We start from the raw sequence: 22,048 nt of genomic DNA, 5'->3' as shown, positions 1-22,048 counted from the left end.
GCTGAAATACTACCTATAGTTAACTATTAGATGACCATCTGTTTGGAAGCACTAGAAATGCAAGACAGGTAGGTAAAATGATTGCTATCAGATTATTCTACACAACAGACTCACTTTGAATAGATTCGACACGGTGTCATCGGGTGCAGGTGAAAATGCCAAATTAATATATGTGAACTTTACCAAGTATATTCGTCAATGACTTCCGGAATGAAGTGGAAACATAGCACGATATAACTCACCAGAGCATCCCCGCTTTTCCAACCCAGCTCCTTCCTCAGAAACTGGATGACGGTCTGAAACCGATTGCTCGCAGTAATCTTGTAGAAGTTCTGCTTCATAATGGGAGCATTCCCGACTGCTTTGAAGCGCACGACAACTTTGGACGTATCACGAGCCTTGTAAGTCTCGAGCGCCGTTAGAGAATCTTGAGATGGGCCTCCTGGTCCACCACCTGCTCGTGACCCGGCGCTGGAGGATGATGGTACTCTGGAGATAGCGTGAAGCCCTGGGACGACTGTTCGCGGTGACAGATATGGGTCGGGAGACGTGGGCGCCGAGAGTCCTGATTGCATTGTAAAGCTGGCGTAGACGATGACGAAGTGCTTTTAGACTGCCAGTGCAACAAGTTGTAGTGTAGTACAGTGCTTTCACTGCACTGCACCATGAAGGCGCACACGGGTCTCAACGCGTTTCCGTCATCACGTGCATCTCGTGTCCTCTCCGATAGATTCCGAGAAGCCAAGCAGCCGCATATAGCCCGCCCGCCGTACTCTTGAACATCTCCATCGATTGCCCGCTGAGTTGCTGTAACGATTACCACCATCACCAGCACACCTTTGTAGAGTTGGACCTCCAAATTAAATATGTCTCGCTTATTTTTTATCGGCGGGAACTTCAAGATGAATCCCGCCACCCGAGCGGAGAATGTCAAGCTTGTCGAGACGCTTGCTAGCGCCGACCTCGATCCCAACGTCGGTGCGTTCTTACACCGTGTTCAGTCTGATCATATGTCTAAACGAATATCTATTGTGTAGAGATCGTTATCGCCCCACCCGCGTTGTACATTCTGCCAGCGGCTGAGCTTCTCCAGAGCAAAGGATCTTCTGTAAAGGTCGCTGCTCAAAACTGTTACGTTAAAAGCTCTGGCGCGTTTACAGGCGAGATTAGGTGCGCTGAGTCCTTAAGAGTATCCAAGTGAAATACATTTTATTGAATTACCTCTCAGTCCTGCACAACTCGCAGACGCAGGGATCCCATATGTCATTCTCGGACACTCCGAGCGTCGCACCCTCTTCCATGAATCTTCCGCATTCGTCGCACAAAAGACGAAAGCAGCTATTGATGCCGGACTTAGCGTTATCCTTTGCATCGGAGAAACTCTCAATGAACGTGAGGCTGGGACGACTATCACCGTTGTAGAAGAACAGCTCGCCACAGTAACAGCTTTGCTTAAGCCTGAAGAGTGGAGGTAACCCTTCTCGCTTTCATCTCTAGCATGTACCGGCTCTGATGTGCCACTTTGCACACTGATTGTGCAGCAAGATCGTGATTGCATACGAACCTGTCTGGGCAATCGGTACCGGGAAAGTTGCCACACCCGCCCAAGCACAAGAAGTCCACGCTGCGATTCGCAACTACCTCTCTAAGGCTGTATCGCCCTCCATTGCTGAGAGCACGCGCATTATCTATGGTGGAAGCGTCTCGGACAAGTCTGCACCTGAGCTCGGTAAGGTTTACTACTTTGCATTCCCTCACGTTTTGCTGATTTATTATTTTTAATTTCACCTTTTATGTGCTGAACTTCACTGTATCTCGAACAGGATCGCAACCTGACATCGACGGTTTCCTAGTAGGCGGTGCCTCACTCAAACCCGAATTCATCACTATAGTCAATGTCCAAAGGACGCCTTGATTCATTGCCTTTATGAGACTACATTCCTGCTGGATGTGGCGCTCACAAAGTATATCAATACATAGTCAAGTAACACTTACGGTTTCTCTGATGAATTTGCGTGCACTATTCACTATTATTGTAAGGATTCTAAGTGTACAAATCAAGGTACTGTCAGTATTTGATTCTTCATTCTGGAAGTGTTATGAAAACAGTGTAATTCAAGCTGTTAAAGAGGCTTGACGTTTGCCTTGTAGACAGCTACATATTCATTGAGAAGCCTAGATCTATCTAGAGCACAAGCTGTATTGGAAACAATTACAAATTTTTAAGATACACTTGTTGAGAATCTGGATTTTTATAAAGTTACAAAACAGGTTTACTCAGCATGTCTATATATACACTGAACACTAACAGTTACAAATTTATTCTATTGTAAAATGTGTAAATAAACTGAGATACAATAGTGTTGATCAGTAAGGATCAGTATTGTACTGTCTGGTACAGAATATAACTGTACTGTATACAGTACAACAGAAGACTGTATATGAAAAATATATACAACTGTATACAGAATACACACATTTAGTACAGAGTTACAGTGTGAAATGTATGTGTAGCTTACTATACACTATTTCCTTCTTCTTAAATACTCTTTAATATATTTTGACTACTTGAACTAATAATATTAATATGTTTTAGTATAAAGAATACATTTATTATTATTTTAATCTTTAAAGTAGATACTTACATAACTTAGTTAATTTAATGTATATATTCTTTTATATAATGTACAATGTTCTTAAATATTGTGTTAAGTGATGGAAACATTTAATAAACAGTAAGTTATATATTAGAAGAAATGTGTTCTTTTAAAAACAAGTTTTATACAAAGAACTAGAAGGAGAATAAAAGGAGTTAAAAAACTAAGAAACTATTATATAAGATAAGTAGTATTTATAATAAAGAGAGTATAAAAAGGCTTATAAATGAAATAAAGAGGATAATAAAAGTGTAAGACAATAAACAAAATATATAAAAGTAAAAAGGAATAAAAAAAGTAAGAAATGTTTTATAAATAGCTTGTATAAGCTTAAAGAGTATAATACAAGCTTATAATAATTAAAAAGATAGTAACTACTTAATTAAGAAGACAGAAAATTAGTTAGACATATAAGTTATATATAATAAAGTGTAAAAGTATAAAAGACTCTCTTAAATTGTGTCTTTCATCTCTTACTTTAGAATTTAGTAAAATAAAAAATAAAAGACTATAAATAAAGAAAAGAAAAGAAAGTAAAAATGATAAAAGAGAAAAGTATAGAATCCTAACACTATAAAAACTATTATAGTTATAAATAAATAGTACTGTATAATTTTTTTTAATTATTTAGAGAGAATAAAGTAACAATAGTCTAAACATACTTGTTACTCAGACTGTACACAAAAAGTATTAACTGTAAGTATGTAAGAGGTAGTATTTCTTATAAGACACACAGAACACATTTTTAGAGTAGGGTTGTAATACCTACCAAATATAGTAGACTATTAGGCTGTGTCAAGACCTTTAGTTTGTGTTCTAGATTTTCTGTTAACAGTTATTAAGAGTAGAATAACAAAATAATTAAATATTTAGTATAATAATAGTATGTACTCTTTATACACAAAATTTTAAAATAGTATGAGTTACAAGAAATTAGTTAAATGACAGGCAAAGTTAAAGGGTGCTCTGTTTACAGGGAAGCATAGGATAGAATTAATGTGTCTGAATATATTTAGACTATATATATATAAGTCTAAACTGTAAGAAAAAATGCTTCAAAATTCAGCTAGATATACAGTATATTGATTATCTCACTTTTGTTTTCTCCAATATGTTTCTATCTATTAGATCCACAATTTCCTGTAGCAGATTTTCTTTAAACTTTTTATTTACAGAAATACAGGCATTTCTTTATACAAAGTTGTACTAAAACAAGAATATCTTTCTAACTAGCCGATTTTTCAAAAATTCGTTTCAAAGGACTGAGGACTAAAATATTATGAATTATCTCAATATTTTTATTGATTGATTGATTGATTGTGGACAGAGGAGATACATTTATAAGAAAGCATTCAAAACTCTAGTCACGAAAATGCACTTTGGTCATCACGCAGCAGGCCGTGGGAATGCCCGCATCGACCTTTGCACTGACCCCAAAGGGTTGGAAAATTGGCACCGCCCTGCGTTATATAATACACTGTTACGTGTTGCAATCTGCAAAGCTCTCACATTACATTTATATTGCTCCTGAGACAGTCTCGACAAGCCAGATCATTCCTCACTTCTGCTCTTTGTTCTGGTGTGATAGACATTGAAGTAGTAGTTGTGTACACGAAAAATGAGTAGGAAAGTCAATACAAACCAGAATATCACTGATCAGCGGCAGCGGTATGAAAAGGGCAGAAAGATCAGCTATGGGACGTTTGGTGAGGTCTATGTATGTGAAGCGCCGTCCTTTTCTCTTCAAAAGCAATAATTTTTTACTCAATACAGGAAGGAGTTGATACTCAAACTTACAAGTCAGTTGCTCTTAAGATTTTCAAAGAGCAGTATTCTCAGGCTGCAAAGGATCAAAAGGTTAAGAAGCTTGCGTCTGACACAGGAGTCGTCAATGAGAAGGACGCCATCCCCAAAGAACATACAATGCTAAGGGCGGTTTCGCAAAGTGGCAGGCATGAAAACATTGTGAGTTCAAGTCTTCATTGTATGAAAGGTAAACTTGACCCCGAATTTCTACAGATCTCATTCCTGGATGAATACGAGGATCCTGAAACAAAGCGCATTGTGTTTGTCTTTGAATATGCTGATCTTGGTGACCTATGGGACTATTCTAAAGATAGACAAAAAGTTGGTAACCCACTTTCTGAAGATGAAGTGAGGTGGCTTGTATGGTACAAATTTATGAATATGTGCTCTATAGATGCATTCACATTCCTGTATAGGGACATACTTAGAGGGTTGTACCATCTCCACAAGAATAATTTGTTCTACAGGGACATGAAGTAAGTTTGGAATTATTTCACATATACATAGCTGTCAATTTCTTCCCAGGCCAGAAAACATTCTTCTATCGTTAATCACAGATCCTGTGAAGATTAATGACAGATCTGGATTTGGCATGATTGCAAAGATAGGAGATTTTGGTCTGTGCGTCATTAAATCTGTATAATCTATATGTTTGACTAGAGGATATTAATACACCAGATCGTGTCGCTGCAAAGGCAAATCCGTCGAGTTCAACGCCGGGACAAATGTGTATCGCCCACCGGAAGCAATTAATGGTAATGTCGAGCGTAAATCAGATATCTGGAGTTTAGGGTAAGTGTCACACGTCCGTTCCAGGATTGGTATAAAAGCTTATAAAGTGCGAATTCGTCTCGACATGATCTGGTTCTAATAACTGCCGGAAAGACTGGTGATGTTTGATGTGCTGACTATTAATTTTCACCCATTCGGGCCGAATGAAAGGCAATCGAATCCAGGATACGACAACAAGACTATTCTGTTCATGGAAAAGTACAAGAATCATTTAGATGATAAACTCGAGCTTAAGCTGAAACAGTACAACAATATCTCACAAGAAGGTAGGATAGCACAGTACCCACACTCACTCAATTGCTGGGCTGATACACTTGCCGGAAGGCAAAGATCTCATTAAAAGGCTGCTTAAGGAAGATCCTGGAAGCAGAATAAACGCTCACAATGCATTACAGCACCGAGTAGGTCCCTCCAATATTTGGGTCTCGTTTACAAGCAAATTGGTACTGAGTATTCGCAATAGTGGTTTAGGTCACTACACTCGCGGTCACTTCACGAGTCATTTTCGAACAGTCTCTGGCAGCTTCAAAGCAGGAAGAATTCGGGTTCTTCGAATAATAGTGCAACACCTTCTAGCGTTCCAAAAAAACCAGCAGCGAAGAATGGAAACAGCAATCAGGACGGTGATAAGAAAGATTCAAATAGGCAAAATCAAGTGCGACAGTCCACAGCTACACCTCAGGAACAGCAAGGTTCTGATCATCACAAGGCAAGCAAGAAGGAGAACAGCCCTCGAGCCAGTGGTCCGATTCAGAAGGCAAAAGAGTAATGCAAAATCAAGGATACCTTCTGGCCAGAGTAATTAAAGTCAGCACCGTTCATTGCAATGTTTTGTGTACTAAAGTAACCATTTAAAAGTGTGTTACGTATGTCTTACTTCATAGTGCCAGAGAAGGATCATACTAGTATCATTAATTGGATAAATAACACAGATATCTTGTTATTGAGACCTATCTCATATTCTCTGTGAATGCTTTGTCAACATATTATTTGAATACACACATATATTTATATCTCGTCAGCATGTATGTATAGTTCCCATCCAGGTGAATCATTCTCGACTACTGTTCATGCAACAAGTGTGTACCAGACGACTCCACGTCTCTGACTTCGGAAAATTAGCGAACATCAAAGATTTCACATGTAGTAACCAGGATAACCATTGGCTGTGTATTTCACTCACTTTCATTTCCTGAAGAATAGCTGTACTATTTCAACACGGTATACATAATGTACAACAAGCATATATATATCCTGACAATCCTACACGTCAATTTCCTCCTGGTGACACTCTGTTCAACTAAATAGCGTAAAGGCCAGGCTATCCTGTACTCATCTTACAAAGGTATGTCAGGGTGCATTGACAGGGTTCCAAGAGACTGCCCCTGCAGAGCCTTTGTCTAATGCGTCGAGCATTGCCATATCACTGTCTGATAGTGTTAAGTCGAAAACATTCGCGTTTGAGACTACGCGTTCTGGCACCGATGATTTGGGGAGTGGAACAAATCTGATCGCGAAATATATATCAATCCGTATACAGAGTAGAGAGTAGAGATTAACATACCCGCGCTGGAGAGACCAACGAACGAGAACTTGTGCAGGGTCCTTGTTCACCTACATGAAGCATTAAGTCAAATCATATAAGGCAAAGCAATTCGACGCACATTCTTTGCAACCCGTTGCAGTATGGGACTGGAGAAGTCTGCACGGATGAGAGGACAGTATGCTTGAACCACGATTCCGCGCTGCGTGCAATATTCGACAATGTCCTTCTGTTGGCAGAATGGATGCAACTATAGAAAAAAGCAAGTCGTAGAAATTTTTTCAATAATGGAAATAATGGAAATAAACGTACCTCGATTTGATTCACACTCGGAGTCTCTAAACCTGCTTCGTGTAACTCTTCGAGATGACGCACACCACTGGAAAGACAACCAATAAATCGAAAGTAGTAAGGAAAATTTGTATGAAGCGTAAGGCGATGACTTCAAAAGTCGGAATAAACCTACTAATTAGAGACTCCAACGCTCCGTATCTTCCCTGCATCCCGTCGTTCAAGTAGGGCACGATAGGTCGCAAGTCTGTTTTCCCTTCCCGAGAGTGGACTATGGATCAGGTACAAGTCAATATAAGCTGCCAATTGAAATTTCATAACCCCGTTAGCAAAGTTAACATCAATTTGAGTGGAGGTGAAACGGAACATCGACATACAGACTCCTAGTTTACTCAAAGATTCCTCGACGACAGATAGTGTCGAGTCGTATCCATGCGATTTTTGCGAGATCTTCGTAGCTAATAGAAGAAAGGTAAGACAGAGAAGAACAGAAGCGTGATGTTGATCAATGAGTGTTACAAGACACGTACTAATGTAGATTTCTTCACGAGGAATCCCGCTGTCTTTCACAGCTCTCCCTACATCCGCTTCGTTCCTATACATCTGAGCGGTGTCGATGAGTCTTTCCGGTTAATCCGTCAGATTTCAGTTTATGCAAAAAGAAAGTCAGTAATCGGATGGGTACAATTGAGTGAAGGTGGAGTATTCGGGAAAGATAAGTGCAGACCCGAGATCAAAATTAGGAACCGAAATCAGGCCAAACTAGCTTCTTGTTTCTATCTTCTCGATACTCCACCCAGAATACACCTTCGCTTCCTCCACCCTCCACCACAAACTCTTGAATAAAAGAAACACAAAGACAAAAAAGGAAGGTTTAGGGAAATAAATCAACAAATACACATACCTATATCCATGTCTCAGCGCAGCCTCACAAGCAGGAATACACGCATAATTCTGGTACACTCCCAATCCCAGTACGGGCATGTCGTACCCCGACGAGAGCTTCACAGTTGACTGAAGCGTCAGCTGCCCAGCTTGCACTCCAGGCATCGTCGACTTCCTCAATTGCTGGAACGCGAAACGGCTTAGTAGACGACTAATGGTGGATAAGTAGATAACAATGGTAATGGTTTGTAACTTTGCTTGGTTGAGAGTAGCCGACTTGCAACTTTGTGCTGAGTAAGTCTATTGAAATCTCTCATGCGTAAACACGCGTATATATTCACGTGTAATTTACGACTTGTATGCACATTTATCTGATAGGATTGGACATTTTTAGAGAAATGTCATTCTTATTATTTCCACAACAATGTAGGTATAATCAATAAAAAATAGTGAAGTGAGTGAATTGTAATACTGAATCATCCAGCGCCCACCATATCAAACGCACTATCAGTATGACACAGTATTGTAATCTCCACTTCTACCTTAGAGAAGATGCTTTCAATGGCATCAGCAACATCACGAACAATATCAAGCGAAGAATTATTCGTGACATACCGATTTGAAAGCAATCAAATCAAAAATGAAGGTGCAAAAGAAGAAAAGAATGAGGGATGAGAGATTTAATTTTTAGAAAAAGAAAGTCGAGCCCAGAAAGAGAACCGAGAACTAAAAACTAAAAAAAGTACATTTCGAGACCGAGAACCAGAAGAAGTTAATGATATCAAACGAATACCGGATATATGAGGAAAGAAGAAGTCCTTTTACACTGCGGTGATAGGGAATAGAAGAGACACTAAGAGGGGAGGAAGGGTAAAAGGGAATAGGAAGGGTAACGAGGGGAGGAGGGGATTAAGAAAGACCACAGCGTTCGCGCTAAAGTAACTTGTTATCCGATTTATATAAAAAAAGCACGACAAAGCAAACATTGAAATAAGAAAGGAGCGTACGAGTGGAACCGTCATTATGACAGCCCGCTCAAGAACTAGAAAGAAGAAAGAAGCACTAGAACCTCTTCTTTAAAATAGTTTCTGAGGTTCGTGATGAGAGTTCGTGTATACATACAGACAAAAAAAAACACTCCTGAATGAAAGTCTGAAGAAAGTGAGGAAAGAGGAAAACTAAAAGGGGATGTGAAGTGAATGCAAGTTTGAAATGATGATATCAGGTTGCAGAGCAGAATGACGCTGATGATGACGAATAATCAGACGATGACGGTGATGCCAACGGCCGCGCGCGGGCTACATAAATAGAAGTCCGCGAACGAGAGATGGAATGCATGGAATGGTCGGGATGTCGTATGCGGAGACGACCAGGTGTCTGATGGCATGATGGCAAGTTACGAATGCGCGATAAGAGGGGGGTCGGAGGAGAACAGGGAGCGAGCGTTGCGGGCGAAACACAAGAGACGGAAGCGAGAGGGTAGTCAGACTGCATGCAGGGAAGTTCGGTTGCACATAGATAAGAAAAGTTCAAATACGGTCCGGCTCTAACGATTTCTAGCAGCCATCATACTACGAACGACAGTCAGAATTCCATTCGCCTGTAGAAAAGAGCGATAGCGTACCAAACTATTCCTCGGTCTCGTAAAGCCTGCTTGTTGCCAAGTCGTCAAATTCGGGTCTACAGATAACACAGTTAGGATACAGCAGACGGTGAAAGAGTTGCAAAAACGTACTGCTGTACGCTTCCGCGTGCTTCAAAATGTAATCTTCTGTTGGGTACCCGTCTGGCGAACATCCGATATTTGTTTCTCCGTCCCGCTGGTAAACGCGGACGTAGTCAACATGCATTTCATTTGGGAACGTCATCGTCGTCAGATCAACTGTCTGGAATGATTCTGAGATCGCCAAGTTGAGGATAATCGACTATTGCGAAAAAAGAAATAAGAGAAAAGACGCCAAAGAAAGTTAAAAGATGTACCATTGGCTCTTCAGGAATCAGACGTCGTCCTACACCACTTCCGAGAGGCAATGGATCCTCGGGTACAGCATCTGCACCCATACGCAATGTCTGCTTCCCATTGACTTGCCAAGTTATATATCCTTGTTCCGGATGTGCAGGATCTGTCCAATATTCAAACCCGACAGTGTAAAACTGTCCACCAGTCCCATTGAACATATCTGCTGGAAGGTCTGTCAATCCAGATACTGCCTGCTGAACTGCGCTTCCATGGTATGTATTTGGCTGAGTAACAGAAATGTCGAAAATCTCGAACTTGTCTGTGGTGTCGTTACCATAGAAATAATCATGTGAGAATGGTGCGAACTGAGCAGACTGGGAGACTTTTGCTCCAGGACCGAGCTTGTTCTTTTGTGCCTCGAGGGCATCAATCTCTGGAGCACCGCGTCCAAAGTTGTTTGAAGGACCTGCGTGATCTTCGTCAGAACAAGTGCAAGCACTAGACGCAGTGAAATTAAAAAGTTATTTTGTCCGTTTATATTAACCACACATACGATAGCCGTTGTCCAGTAAGCCACGACAGCTCAAAGTTATACTTATCTCGCCCTTGGTCTGTATGGAGTGCTGCTGCTGGTCCAGATAAATTCGCGTACGTCTGATTCGGGAATGTGCCAACATCACAAGAATTATATGTGTACGGCCACATTCCATCCGTTGATGCGCCGTATCCCGGTCTCCCAAGGTTCCCCATAGTCCAAGCACCGGGCCACTATACGAATGTCAAGGGAACAGCCTTCTCTAATGATACATTCACTCACGTATCCTGATGTTTCTTCATTTGGACCCGGTAAACTTATTCTAACCTCAAAGTACCCTTTGGTAAAACAAAACTTGTTCCAGCTCTGGATCATCGCTGAACGGAACTGCAAGCCATGGTTGTCCGTGGGATCTTGGACATTCTCAACGAGCAAGACGAGATTGCCGTCGCGAGTGAATGCGTTCGAGGGGTCATACCATTCTAAGGAAACGTCAGTACCCTGCAACGCCTTCTTGACTACAGTGGCTAGTTATATGCGCACCTAAGTCCGAGGTAGGCCAGTACCAGAGATCAACAGCCTCCCAATACGGATCGTCGCCAGGGTAGAAGGTACGCCCTTCCTTGTTGAACTCATCGCTGAATACGAGTGTATATGAATTACCATCGAATCCCGTCCTCGTCTTCGCATCCTCAGGTGTGTCGGTGTCTACAAGGTCCGGCATCTCAGCGAAAACGGGGTTTTGACCCGTGCCATTGATATGAATGTTGCTATCGATTGCCTGAAGTCTTGGATTATTTTTGACAAAGACAAGAACGGGGTACAGGATGAAGAGGCAGAGCAAGGCGGTGATAAGGGCGAATAAGAGACCGAAATTTGCAATACCACGCCATGACCAGGCGAATTTCGGGTCGTCTAAGTTGTGAAGCTCGTCGTCCGCATCGAGCTTCCCAGCTTCCTCCACCTCAGGGTCATACACCTGAAGGTTTGGTCAGGACAAGATGTACTGTCATAGTGTAGTAATTGCGACTCACGTAGGGAATCATGCCGCGTGGTGTGCCAGATGGATATTTGCCATCAAAGGAGAGCGCGCTGTCAGAGCCAAATGACGCGCGCCGATTGGGCACGGTAAGCGCCTGATCGTCGTCTGAGGCCAGTCGATACAGCAGCATGGAACCCCGCTGTCCAGCTGCACTCCCGACGGAACCATTTGCTACACCAAAGGCAGCCGACTCTTCCGACATAATACGCGAAAAATACGCGCTGCCGCGACTGACGGGCCGAGAACGCGATGTCAGTTGCTGATTCGGATTGAGCGGTGAGCTGATGTATGAGGAGCGCATCCAAGGTGTATTTTGCTGAGTCGAAAGCAGCGGTACGTCGGAATTGCCTGTAGGTGAGACGGGGGAGGAAGGAACGGGTGTTTGTACAGGTGCAAAAGGTGCAGACGAGAGCTCATCAGAGGACGGGGGCGACGAGGACTGGCTCTCGTTCTGCTCGGACATGGTGTGTCGGTGTCGACAACGATACCCGTGTCGTCCTCGCCGCTGGTTGTTGTGAGGGAGAGAAGGTGGGAGAAGAAAGGAAAGAAGAGCGACGGGAGGGATAAGGGACGGGAGCGAGGAGACAAGCAATTGCCCGTGTGGGAACCTATTTCATATTTCCACTTCGATTCTATAGTCTGCTTGTCATAAGATGTCGGCCCTCTTGTTTATTCCACAAATATTTTATTTCTCGCCCGTCGAAGGAGGTATTTTATTCCCCGCAAACTCGCCCCGCCTGGCAAGTCTGAGGTGGTATGCTGTGCAGATGCAGGAGAGGCGACTCCCCTTGCAGGTTACAATGTAGCACAAATGAATAAATGAAAGTCGCACAGATGCGGGCGCGGATCGTGACGGGCTTGGCGTCGGATGTTTTCCTTAACTTTATTTTCATGCGTGATTCCTAAATCTGGTTCTCCGACACTCACGGCTTGGTCCGTACTGTACTACCGTAGGACTACGATAGCAGTGGGATCCTTCTTGCAGACAATCATTTTGTCGAGAAAGGCGGCGCCTCTAAAACGTTGCACAAGCATGCGTACCTAACGGCCCTATCCTATATCAAACGCGGCCTAGCGGCTCTCTGGTCCTGCGCAGCCTCATGCACGTCGACCGTAACGGGCCGGACAAGCGTATCCAGTGTCAGTGACGCTGTTCTGTCGTAATCTACTCGACTTGCTATTTTTATCCCTGACTACAGACGTACTCAGCCAAACACTCGTCGAAGTGAATTGGCACCCGATGTTCCCTCCAGACCTTGTCAGGTGCCAGTTATTTGCCCCAAATTAGGCGTTTTCATCGTCGGTCCTTATAATAAGTTATATGCGATCGTTGCTCCAGAAGCGTTTGCCCGCAGGGCAAACTCCGATCATTCGTAACCGCTAATGCCGCTATCTATAATAAACTTTTTTGCCCAGTCAGACACTTAGCCAACGTTTTAACAAGGAGCTCTGGATCGTCCCAGAGAAGCTAAAAGACAGTAAGTGATAAGACAGTGATATAAATAAATAATCATCATACGAGGGGAAAACTCACGAAATGATTTGATCCTTCGATCGTGATAAATTTAAGCGGTCGAACTTCTGCACCAGTTACTTTCCACTTCTCAATATTCTTCTCAACCTCCCAACCGGCCCATATGATATTCCACACAGTCTCTGATCCATCCACTACACTCACACTCAAATTTGGTAACAGGAAACGCGAGGGCCCAGATCGAGTCGTGTTCTCGGATATGAGTGCAGCTTCGTATTGCTTATGCAACGTTCCGTCTCGAAACTTGGTGAAGAAGTACATCTCCGAGCGTGCTCCTGGGACAAGGTCCTTGGTCGCATCATCATCCGCCGTGGTTTTATTTGCGATTGTCGGCGGTCTGGCTGGATTTGACGGTATTCGAAGTTGCAACGAATCTAAATCTCGAGTGCGAGTAGTGGGAAGTCGAGAGAAATAAGGATGTTGGAAATATGACGAGAACCATACGTCGATCTCATATGCTTTTTGCTCTTTCGGAATGCTGTCGTCCCACAACGGATGGTACGCTCCTGGCGGCACAGGGAAACCAAGAAATTGAAATACGGCCTCTAACGGACTAAGCATGAATAATGACGAAGATAAACCAACACACAGTCAAGCTTCACATACCGTAAACAAAGAAATGTCTGAGATACGCGTCGAGCGTTTCGACAACCTCCATTGGATACCGCGCCAAGTTTGCCAGAAAAGCAAAGGAAGTAATATTCCCTAGAGACCAGCCAAGCAGAGCCAATCCGCCCGATTTTCCATCATTTCTTGCAGGCGGAATTTTCAATTCATTTATAACCCATAGAAGAAAATACGCGATTTCTCGCCCTCGGTCGTAAAGGAACTGCTGATGCTTCGGCTCATCCGTTGTGTCTAACTGTGCGATTTCAGATTTACTGAAAGGTGTCGACCCAACGTAATCCCTTCGATTAAGCGCAATGATGCGGAGATTCCTCTGTGATGCAGGAGCAAATAGACGCGTAAACGTCTCTAAAAGGACGTTATAAGCAACATATTAGATTGATGTCAAGCTGTAAATGGCAGGAATATAGCAGCGATTTGATTATAAAGAGGCGCCTTACGAGCGTGATGTGTATGTCCATGTATGCAAACTACCGTTGTGTAGTCCTCTCGAGTAGTGGCACCCAAACCAGGCACGCCAGAATCGATATAAGCAAAATCGGCATCACATTCCCTCAGGTGGACAGTTTGCAAGAGAGGAAATGATGGGATGGCAGTTGCCTCAGGCATAGCGCACGTTGAAAGAAGTGAGAAAGGAGATAAAGAGCACTTTACAGTATTTGCGTTGCACAGAGTTTATCGGACCGGACCTTTTAAACCCCTGCTCTGTCTAGACGTCCCGTAATTCGATAACACACTTCTAATCTTGTACGCAGGCACATGACGATGTTGATGCAGAAGCACGATGTGTTCACCGCCCACACGTATGTGAATGAGAAATTGGGAGTCGAGAACCCATCGGTTGTGTCCGTTGGGAAGATGGAGAATAACCGCAAAGTTCCAAGCGCAGTAACTTTTGCTTTGTAATCCAACCTTTGTTTACCCGCTTTGTCCGCTCGGCCTAGTGAGTTCTCCTATTCTCACCCATCAACTCGGCCACCATTTGGGCTATGGATAATTGCTGCTTCCCCTGAGGTTCATAAAATCAAAAAGAAGGAAACTTCAAAACTTATACCAAGATTTTTCTGCCACTCAGACGACCATGACTCGTCAACTCCGTAACTTGTATCTTGTAACGAACACTCTTTGAATGGTGCCTACCTCGCTGTGAAGTGGCTGAACCACCTAGGCTCGCTTAACTCGCTGCCATTGTTGTCTTTTAACTGGTAAACAATGGGGCCGGCTTATCTGATGTGGTACTTTGATCTTATAAGAAGTCTGAATTGACTTCTTCTGTGCTTGGACCGAATTCCTGCTAAGCTATAGCGCTAGTCGAATTATAGATCTACAGGCCACGACAAATTTTCCAGGAAAATTGCGCGCGGCTTCGTAAATGGGAACCAAACATACCAAGTGGCTTGAGGCTTACTTCGTGGCCGGGTTCAACAGCATTATTTAAATAAGATGGCGAGTTGCTTTGGCCCAGAACAACGAGGACAGGAGCCCGTCAGCAAAGGCACAAGATCTTTTCTATCTGACTCTCAACAACGCTACTATCTTTCAATATTCTAACATTCCAAGAAACTTGTGCGTGATATAACCTTTTTGACGTCGCACTTGTAGCTCACAGGCCCAACAGGATCAAGAATGTCGTCCAGTGCTAGACAAACGAGGTCACAGGCAAAGGCACAAGCCAATTCTCGTGCTCAACCTCGAGGTGATTCCTCTGTGTCTTTGACGCCCCCGAAGAACATCGCGCAGCCATGCACTCGCGGCCGTGCTGGTTCACAGTCAACGGTGACGTCCGGCTCAATGGGTATCAACCACTGGACGCGTCACATGCCGAACTATCCAGCTCCTGTTATGCCTCATCCAGGATCAGAGGCTTCTACGAAAATCGTTACCCCCAGCCAACTTGCCGAATCGACGTCTAACTGTTCCAGGATAAAGGCCAAGGCCATGTCTAATTTGTCGGGAATCTCGACCGAGGCACCAGCATCGTTTGGACACGCCGACTCGAATTCCAAGTACTACCAATATCAGCAAGCTGGCACACGAGTATTTGATTGCGAGGATCCAGGAGTCAACGCCGCTGCACAAGCGAGGATTGTCGCACAGTGCGTCGATGCGCTCGGACGACGCCTTGACATATCGAGCATGCCTGAAGGCGTCCGGTTCATGAGTCGTGACTTGTTATCGAACGATGGAGATGCTCGGTACGACTCCCCGAGTCCGAGTGTATATATGGTCCCTCCCTCACTTTCCTCACGCGGATGTACCCCCTATGGTGAGGTTGATAACTCATACAGGGCGTATTCCACTTCTTCCAGGGCTCAGTTCGACTTCGAAACATGGGCATACGCGGATAAAGCCTTGAAAGATGAAGTGACTTCCGGCCAGAGTAGGTCGGGCCATGGTGGGACGGCTAGAGGAGGGGCGGGTCAGTCCATGGCGAACGGTGTCAAGTCGGTCCATTCTGAACGTCATCAACTCAAACTTGATCCAATAACAGATATGGTAAAGATCGAGCATATGAGCGACGCCTTCCTGTCCCCTGTTGCCACGCCCATGCCCGTCCCTGGTCCGAACCCGTATTTTATACATGGACATGAAAGTCTCCTTGAAGATGAAGTTATGACTAGGCCTCTTGGACTAGATGATGACTTACCCCAGACGCCTCTTTTTGAGTCGCCATCCAAAGCCAGATCGAACGGTTATTTTCATGGTAGCGATGATACAGTTGTCGAGCCTACGTTTAACTATCCGAAAGTTTCTGGATTCGGCCGCGAATGCAGTCCACTCACTGAATATGAGTACGATGAAGACGGGACGCCCAGACTTCCTAACAGCAGTCGCCGTGGCAGGCGAACTGTAGGAGCTGTATATTCGCCTTCCAGGGGCTACGTGCGCACAGATCCCATTCTTACGCGCAAGAGGGCCAAGGAGCTCGGCTCGACAGTCAATATGTAAAGTATACCGGGTTTGTGGATCAAATCCCTAACTCTGTCATCTTAGAGATGTTCCATTTGAAACGGCTCTCTTCCTTGTCCAGCTCTGTTTTGTTCCCTTGGAGTTTCTCTATTCAAACAATGTTTCACTTGAGTCGCTCTTTTCCTGCACTGTTTCCATCATGTTTTTAGCTATCTTTCCATTTCGGCCGGACCGTGCTTTCCTTACCATGTACATTTTTAGCACTCTTCTATTCAATATACACGCTCCCTTCACCCTATATTCAAGTCATTAGGCCCCTCGAATATGTAAGCACAACACGTGCAATGACTTATTCCCTGCCTTTCATATCGCAATAAGTCACTTTTATCCCGTATTCGGTCACCACACCCCCTTATACAAGATGGCTTTCTCTTGTGAGAACCTCTCCCTTCAGTCCACGATCAAGCTTCGCTCCGGATATGAAATGCCGATCCTGGGACTTGGAGTATTTGAAAATGATGATTGTTATCCGGCGTGTTGTACTGCATTGAAACATGGATATCGGTGAAGACCATACCTCAGCATTTTCCCATATTTCTTTAGTTAATTTACTGACGCTGTTTGTAGGCACATCGACACAGCTGAGTATTATCATAATGAGGTTGAAGTTGGTCGTGTGGTGCGAGAAAGTGGGATCCCGAGAGAAAATATCTTCGTTAGTGAGTGACCAATTAACCATCAATATTTCTAGACCGAAAAGATTCACTAAATTGATCCATATTCTCTTGACACAGCTACTAAGATTTACCATCCAGAACACGGATATGACTCAACTTTGGCTCATGTTGAGGAATCACTTGCAAAGTTCCAATCCTGTGAGGCCTCTTAAATAACGTGCATTGAAGTGCGAAGACCCCTTACACATTCGGAACAACAGCATACATTGATCTCTACTTAATACACTCTGCTCTATCCGGTACCGAGAAGCGCCTTCAGACCTATCGCGCATTACTTGAGAAACGTAATGCTGGAAAGATCGAAACTGTCGGTGTTTCCAATTAGTAAGTAGACTTGGCCTACCCGAGTTGACCGTCATTTACTTTACCCGGACTGACTTCGCGTCAGTGGTATTCACCACCTTGAAGAGATTAGATTGGCTGAGTTGGAGACACCCGCTGTGAACCAGATTGAGGTTGGTTCTGATTTGTTACTTGTGGCGGAATATATGAATATATTAGGAGTCGATTCTGTGAACGTAGCTGCACCCCTTCTGCCAACAAAAACCGATTGTCGAGTATTGTCATGCTCGGGAGATTGTCATCCAGGCTTACTGCCCTTTGATCCGTGGCGACTTCTCTCATCCAGTCATCCAGGAAGTCTCGCAAAGTGTATGCATCTTCCTTTACTTGTGCATGATTAATATTAATCCTGTCGATTCTGATGTCCTAGACTGGAAGAACGCCTGCGCAGGTCCTAATTAGGTGGTCGCTCCAGCACGGGTAAGCCCTTCCATTCCATTTGCGTCTTTCTTTTTGTCGCTTAGATGTATCCGACATTCTGCGCAACAGTTTCGTCCCTCTTCCAAAATCGGCCAACCCAGATAGAGTAATTTCGAATGCTAATATATTTGACTTCTCGCTTTCTGACGAGGATATGGCTAAGCTTGACAGACTTGACAAAGGTAGAGACGGGTGCATAACATGGAATCCTGTGGATTGCTTGTGAATGCTCGAGAAACTGTTGTCAATCAACAGTCTTGTAGAGGTTTAATTAAAGACATCCGAGTCATCTCTGTTTCACAGAGGACATTTGTAGTTACTACGATGAAACAATCCCTTAAGCTCACTTTACAGTCTAGTCGTGGAGTTCCCTCTTATGAAATATTCCCTCGATCTCAGGCATCCAGTGGCATCTGTATTTACAAAAGAATTCGCCTTTCGGAGGAAGTACGTTTGTATCATCTAGCGTTCCGTGGAAGACATATCTACAGGACATTGTGGTGAGCTTTATATATATTCCTTCGAATCCTGAATCTACCTCCAGTCCCTCGCAGCAGCCTCTCCGTATTCAAGTATCGGACTGCCACAGTCTTCGCAAAATTCGCGATGCAGCATTGATGATCCATTGTCGGAAGTATGGTGCTTCGGCGAGCCCGCTATGACCTTCCAGCTTGAAAGTGGAATTTTGATTGTCACTCCGAACGGACCGCCTGTGAATCTCTTTGAAGTTATACATTGTCTAGTCAGAACTGGAACGTTCAGAAACTTTTATTTAAAACACTCGCCTTGCAATTCTTGCAATGACAAAGGCTTGTTCTTGCATCATCATCGCTGTATAACACAATCTCGTAGCGCACTTTGCCACAATAACAACCACCCGTATGTTTGGTCATCGTGCTGGTTCGATGATTTCTCAGGATGCTGTCCTGTGTTAGGATCTAATCGTTCGCAAATGCAGGTTGTATCAATTATACAAGTTATTGGGCTCTAGGATGTAATCGATGACATCATACTCACCGGTTGCAGATTTAAACTTGGAACGCTCCCCGAATGCCGCTCTTTACCTACCTTGAATGAATGCGTCTTGATTTGCACTGTAAATATACCAACATAAGAGCTTTAGCTGTTTCTGAGATTTTACTCTGAGTTGCGAGGCTTTTGTTTCAAGGGATTACATTAATACTTGAAATAGTTAGAATAATTTTGTTTACCACGAGTCATTTCGAGTATAGTTTTACTATTATATATATGACACGCTACTCACGCGTATAAATAGCCCAAACTGGATTGAGGGTGCTTTCTTCTCTTACATAGCTCAAGCCTTAGAAATCTGTCCTCGAAGAATAGCTATATGGTCTCTAATTTTATTTCATTTTATTTAATTCTCTTAAATGTTCAGAAATTCATGGACTTTAAAGGGAAATAAAAGGTCTCTGATCAACTCCTTCTCTCATTTCTATTACATGTTTTAATATGTAATGCAAAGATTGTAATCAGTGTTGTTGCGGGCATGTAAACCGCATGTAGCTCTTTGTCCGTACAATATTAATGTGCTTGTGTGGCGTTTTAGCCTAACGGAGTTCTTTCAGACTACAAAGTTGCCCGATCTTGCCGAGTTTGCTCATCAGATGTCAACAGATGTACAAAGTCCTCCTCACAAGTGAGGTACCTATTATTGATCCAAGGGATATACTACCAAGGACAAGGCTCGGGGGAACCTAGAAGTGCCCAAGGCTCCACATCTTCAAGAGTTGGACCCAACATTAATGACTGGCAGTCATGGTACTACCCTATCGAAATTACCGTACCGCAAAGGGAAGAAACTTGGAGAGGGGTCGTTTGGCAGTGTCTACGTGAGTATTTTTAACTTCTGAAGGCTCACTTACTGATGCTATCTATCTATCCAAATTAACAGATAGGACAGAGTCCTAATTCGGGGAAAAAGGTGGCATTGAAAATTCTAAAGAAATACGTATACGACGAAGGCTTTCAAGACGATCTCGGAGGTTATAAAGTCGTGGCGAACTTACCTCACCACACGAATGTAGTAGGTTATACACAGCCCCCAAAATTATAACGGTATCATGGCACCGATGTTGTGTCTAACGTTGGCTGGTAGATCGCTTTTCTCGGAGAATACGCCGACTCTGACCGGAGATTAGTACAAGTCTTTGAGTATGCAGAAGGCGGAGATCTATATTACTATCTTGAGAAGCAAGGATCCTTCTCTGAAGCAGATACGAGAAACCTCCTACGGTGAGAGATAATAAATTTCCTCAGAAATCACGTCCATGGCTCTCTTACTTCATAACTGACAGTGGCATACTTGAGGGGCTTAAGTTTCTTCACGATGGAAAAATAGTACACAGAGATCTAAAGTGAACTATATACTAATTGTAAGCGAATATATTCTGATTCCTTGCTATAGGCCGGAGAACATTCTTCTGCGTACAATGGAGTTTCCAGGAGTACCAGCATTAAATGATTTCGACTCGTAAGTTATCATATTCAACCTTCGCAAACTCGAAGTAAAGGCATCACAGAGCGGTAAAGGTCCCGGGTGGCCAGCCAGTGACCTTGAACTTTTTAGGTACTCTGATATATGCGTCCCCAGAAGCTCTTGAGAAAGGTTTCGTTGGTCGAAAGGGAGACATGTTTTCCATAGGGTTTGTTCTTGTCATTCTTCAATTCAGTGAATCAATCCGATGGCTAATCTTCATGTGGAAATTTGCCTTACTGCCCGCCTGCATTGCGAAGCGTTATGTTTCATGAAATGCTTTTAGCATTCCATCCGTTCGACACAGTAGGGAATTTATCTAAAGATGAGATTGCAGATGCGATTGTGAAGAAAAACATAGACACCAGGAGGAGCAATTATAGGCGAATCTCGAGCCTTGGTATTTTTACCATTTCATGTCACGGAAGTCGAAAAATGTCTGACTTTGTGGCGTATAGCACGTGACTTAGTGACTAAGCTTCTGACCAAGAATGCGAACTATCGTTACAGTGCTATACAGGCTTTGAACCACCCAGTATGTTGCCATTGTCGCTAATTCCTTTTCTCTCTCTACTAATGGCATAATATCGACATTCTTCTGCTTCTATTAGTGGTTTGAAAATGCTCCTTCGCATAAGACCTTCGCAATGAAACTAAAGAGAGGACCCATTAAGGATGTGAAGCTTCATGAAGTCAAGCACTACATTGACAAGCAAATAGAGATTCAGAAACGTATTGCATCAAAGAAGAAGCGCAGGGAGCAGGCAAAATCGCGCCGTGAACATAGACATGGTGGAGCAGCAAATAAATACTATAAAACACGAGCAAGGACACGTCAGAGGCAAAGGAAGGGAAGGTAAACGGGCGGTGAAACAGTTCCGATCGAAATCGGGGATCTAGAAACATTGCACCGTTGTATTGGAACTACTTCATTGATTGGCACCTGTGGGGTCTAAGTTGAAAGGAGACAGCAACTTAAGATCAAGCTTACCTTTTTACTACAAGAGGATTTGTTTGTTGATATATTGCATGTTTGTGTTGTTTTAATATTTACAAGTAAATACTTGCCCATAAAAGGAACCTGTTGCTGCTAAGCTTCATTTCCATTTAATAAGATGACAGCAATTAATGAAGCCAGCTGCCAGACAATGCCCATCTGAAGAATAATCTATGTTGTAGTAAGTAGATTATTAAAATATTTTGTTTCTACTATACAATAGTGTATCACAAATTGTAATATAAATTACACAGAAGGATTTTGCCATGTCCAATATCCAGACATTAAAGAAAGGTGGCAGTTGGTACAGTAAGTGTGTTGGACTATTTGACCATTCCAATTTCCCACACTCCGAAGCCTGATCTCGTGATTTGCAACGGATAAAGTTGCACCGCATCACGTACCGCGCATCATATTCAAGCAACCCTCCCTTTCCGACTCGGAACAACAATCTCAACCAAGTTGCCTAGCAC

General features: G+C 43.3%; 10 protein-coding genes across 10 annotated transcripts; 5 read left to right on the top strand and 5 right to left on the bottom strand.

Moving 5' to 3' along the window:
- Positions 1-9: 9 nt before the first annotated feature.
- On the bottom strand, positions 10-575 carry FOMMEDRAFT_71712 (APG12-domain-containing protein; the record flags this gene model as incomplete). Its single annotated transcript, XM_007261692.1, has 3 exons — positions 10-51; positions 115-177; positions 243-575. The coding sequence occupies 3 exons, from the start codon at positions 573-575 to the stop codon at positions 10-12; spliced, it is 438 nt and encodes a 145-aa protein (XP_007261754.1).
- Positions 576-769: 194 nt separating this feature from the next.
- On the top strand, positions 770-2,021 carry FOMMEDRAFT_16416 (triosephosphate isomerase). The gene is made up of 5 exons (XM_007261691.1): positions 770-978; positions 1,038-1,170; positions 1,229-1,471; positions 1,542-1,729; positions 1,824-2,021. Exons 1-5 carry the CDS (start codon positions 867-869, stop codon positions 1,913-1,915), a joined length of 768 nt encoding a protein of 255 aa, XP_007261753.1. The 5' UTR covers positions 770-866; the 3' UTR covers positions 1,916-2,021.
- A 2,254-nt stretch (positions 2,022-4,275) lies between these two features.
- On the top strand, positions 4,276-6,024 carry FOMMEDRAFT_25075 (kinase-like protein; the record flags this gene model as incomplete). Its single annotated transcript, XM_007261690.1, has 8 exons — positions 4,276-4,374; positions 4,431-4,622; positions 4,677-4,939; positions 4,989-5,084; positions 5,142-5,255; positions 5,349-5,521; positions 5,580-5,656; positions 5,719-6,024. 8 exons carry the CDS (start codon positions 4,276-4,278, stop codon positions 6,022-6,024), a joined length of 1,320 nt encoding a protein of 439 aa, XP_007261752.1.
- Positions 6,025-6,438: 414 nt separating this feature from the next.
- FOMMEDRAFT_101229 (Aldo/keto reductase) lies at positions 6,439-8,165 on the bottom strand. The gene is made up of 8 exons (XM_007261689.1): positions 7,994-8,165; positions 7,620-7,711; positions 7,467-7,547; positions 7,265-7,388; positions 7,111-7,177; positions 6,920-7,048; positions 6,820-6,869; positions 6,439-6,762 (listed from the first exon to the last, which is right to left on the bottom strand). The coding sequence occupies exons 1-8, from the start codon at positions 8,137-8,139 to the stop codon at positions 6,606-6,608; spliced, it is 846 nt and encodes a 281-aa protein (XP_007261751.1). The 5' UTR covers positions 8,140-8,165; the 3' UTR covers positions 6,439-6,605.
- Positions 8,166-9,530: 1,365 nt separating this feature from the next.
- On the bottom strand, positions 9,531-11,974 carry FOMMEDRAFT_25073 (beta-glucan synthesis-associated; the record flags this gene model as incomplete). Its single annotated transcript, XM_007261688.1, has 8 exons — positions 9,531-9,545; positions 9,599-9,654; positions 9,710-9,899; positions 9,955-10,432; positions 10,488-10,702; positions 10,752-10,987; positions 11,013-11,448; positions 11,504-11,974. 8 exons carry the CDS (start codon positions 11,972-11,974, stop codon positions 9,531-9,533), a joined length of 2,097 nt encoding a protein of 698 aa, XP_007261750.1.
- Positions 11,975-12,164: 190 nt separating this feature from the next.
- On the top strand, positions 12,165-12,675 carry FOMMEDRAFT_150348 (uncharacterized protein; the record flags this gene model as incomplete). Its single annotated transcript, XM_007261687.1, has 2 exons — positions 12,165-12,305; positions 12,466-12,675. 2 exons carry the CDS (start codon positions 12,165-12,167, stop codon positions 12,673-12,675), a joined length of 351 nt encoding a protein of 116 aa, XP_007261749.1.
- Positions 12,676-12,828: 153 nt separating this feature from the next.
- On the bottom strand, positions 12,829-14,281 carry FOMMEDRAFT_150347 (uncharacterized protein; the record flags this gene model as incomplete). The annotated part of the gene is made up of 5 exons (XM_007261686.1): positions 12,829-12,891; positions 12,953-12,979; positions 13,046-13,590; positions 13,652-14,020; positions 14,113-14,281. 5 exons carry the CDS (start codon positions 14,279-14,281, stop codon positions 12,829-12,831), a joined length of 1,173 nt encoding a protein of 390 aa, XP_007261748.1.
- A 1,017-nt stretch (positions 14,282-15,298) lies between these two features.
- On the top strand, positions 15,299-16,621 carry FOMMEDRAFT_150346 (uncharacterized protein; the record flags this gene model as incomplete). The annotated part of the gene is made up of 1 exon (XM_007261685.1): positions 15,299-16,621. The coding sequence occupies one exon, from the start codon at positions 15,299-15,301 to the stop codon at positions 16,619-16,621; it is 1,323 nt and encodes a 440-aa protein (XP_007261747.1).
- A 445-nt stretch (positions 16,622-17,066) lies between these two features.
- On the top strand, positions 17,067-18,307 carry FOMMEDRAFT_74814 (Aldo/keto reductase; the record flags this gene model as incomplete). The annotated part of the gene is made up of 8 exons (XM_007261684.1): positions 17,067-17,146; positions 17,210-17,301; positions 17,377-17,457; positions 17,520-17,643; positions 17,708-17,774; positions 17,842-17,970; positions 18,032-18,081; positions 18,151-18,307. The coding sequence occupies 8 exons, from the start codon at positions 17,067-17,069 to the stop codon at positions 18,305-18,307; spliced, it is 780 nt and encodes a 259-aa protein (XP_007261746.1).
- A 129-nt stretch (positions 18,308-18,436) lies between these two features.
- FOMMEDRAFT_130880 (uncharacterized protein) lies at positions 18,437-18,974 on the bottom strand (the record flags this gene model as incomplete). The annotated part of the gene is made up of 3 exons (XM_007261683.1): positions 18,437-18,566; positions 18,620-18,801; positions 18,867-18,974. 3 exons carry the CDS (start codon positions 18,972-18,974, stop codon positions 18,437-18,439), a joined length of 420 nt encoding a protein of 139 aa, XP_007261745.1.
- Between the last annotated feature and the right edge of the window lie 3,074 nt (positions 18,975-22,048).

This window comes from Fomitiporia mediterranea (assembly GCF_000271605.1).
Source record: "Fomitiporia mediterranea MF3/22 unplaced genomic scaffold FOMMEscaffold_1, whole genome shotgun sequence".
NCBI lineage: Eukaryota > Fungi > Basidiomycota > Agaricomycetes > Hymenochaetales > Hymenochaetaceae > Fomitiporia > Fomitiporia mediterranea.
The sequence above is the reverse complement of the archived record's forward strand: the minus strand, read 5'-3'. Positions and strand labels throughout refer to the sequence as shown.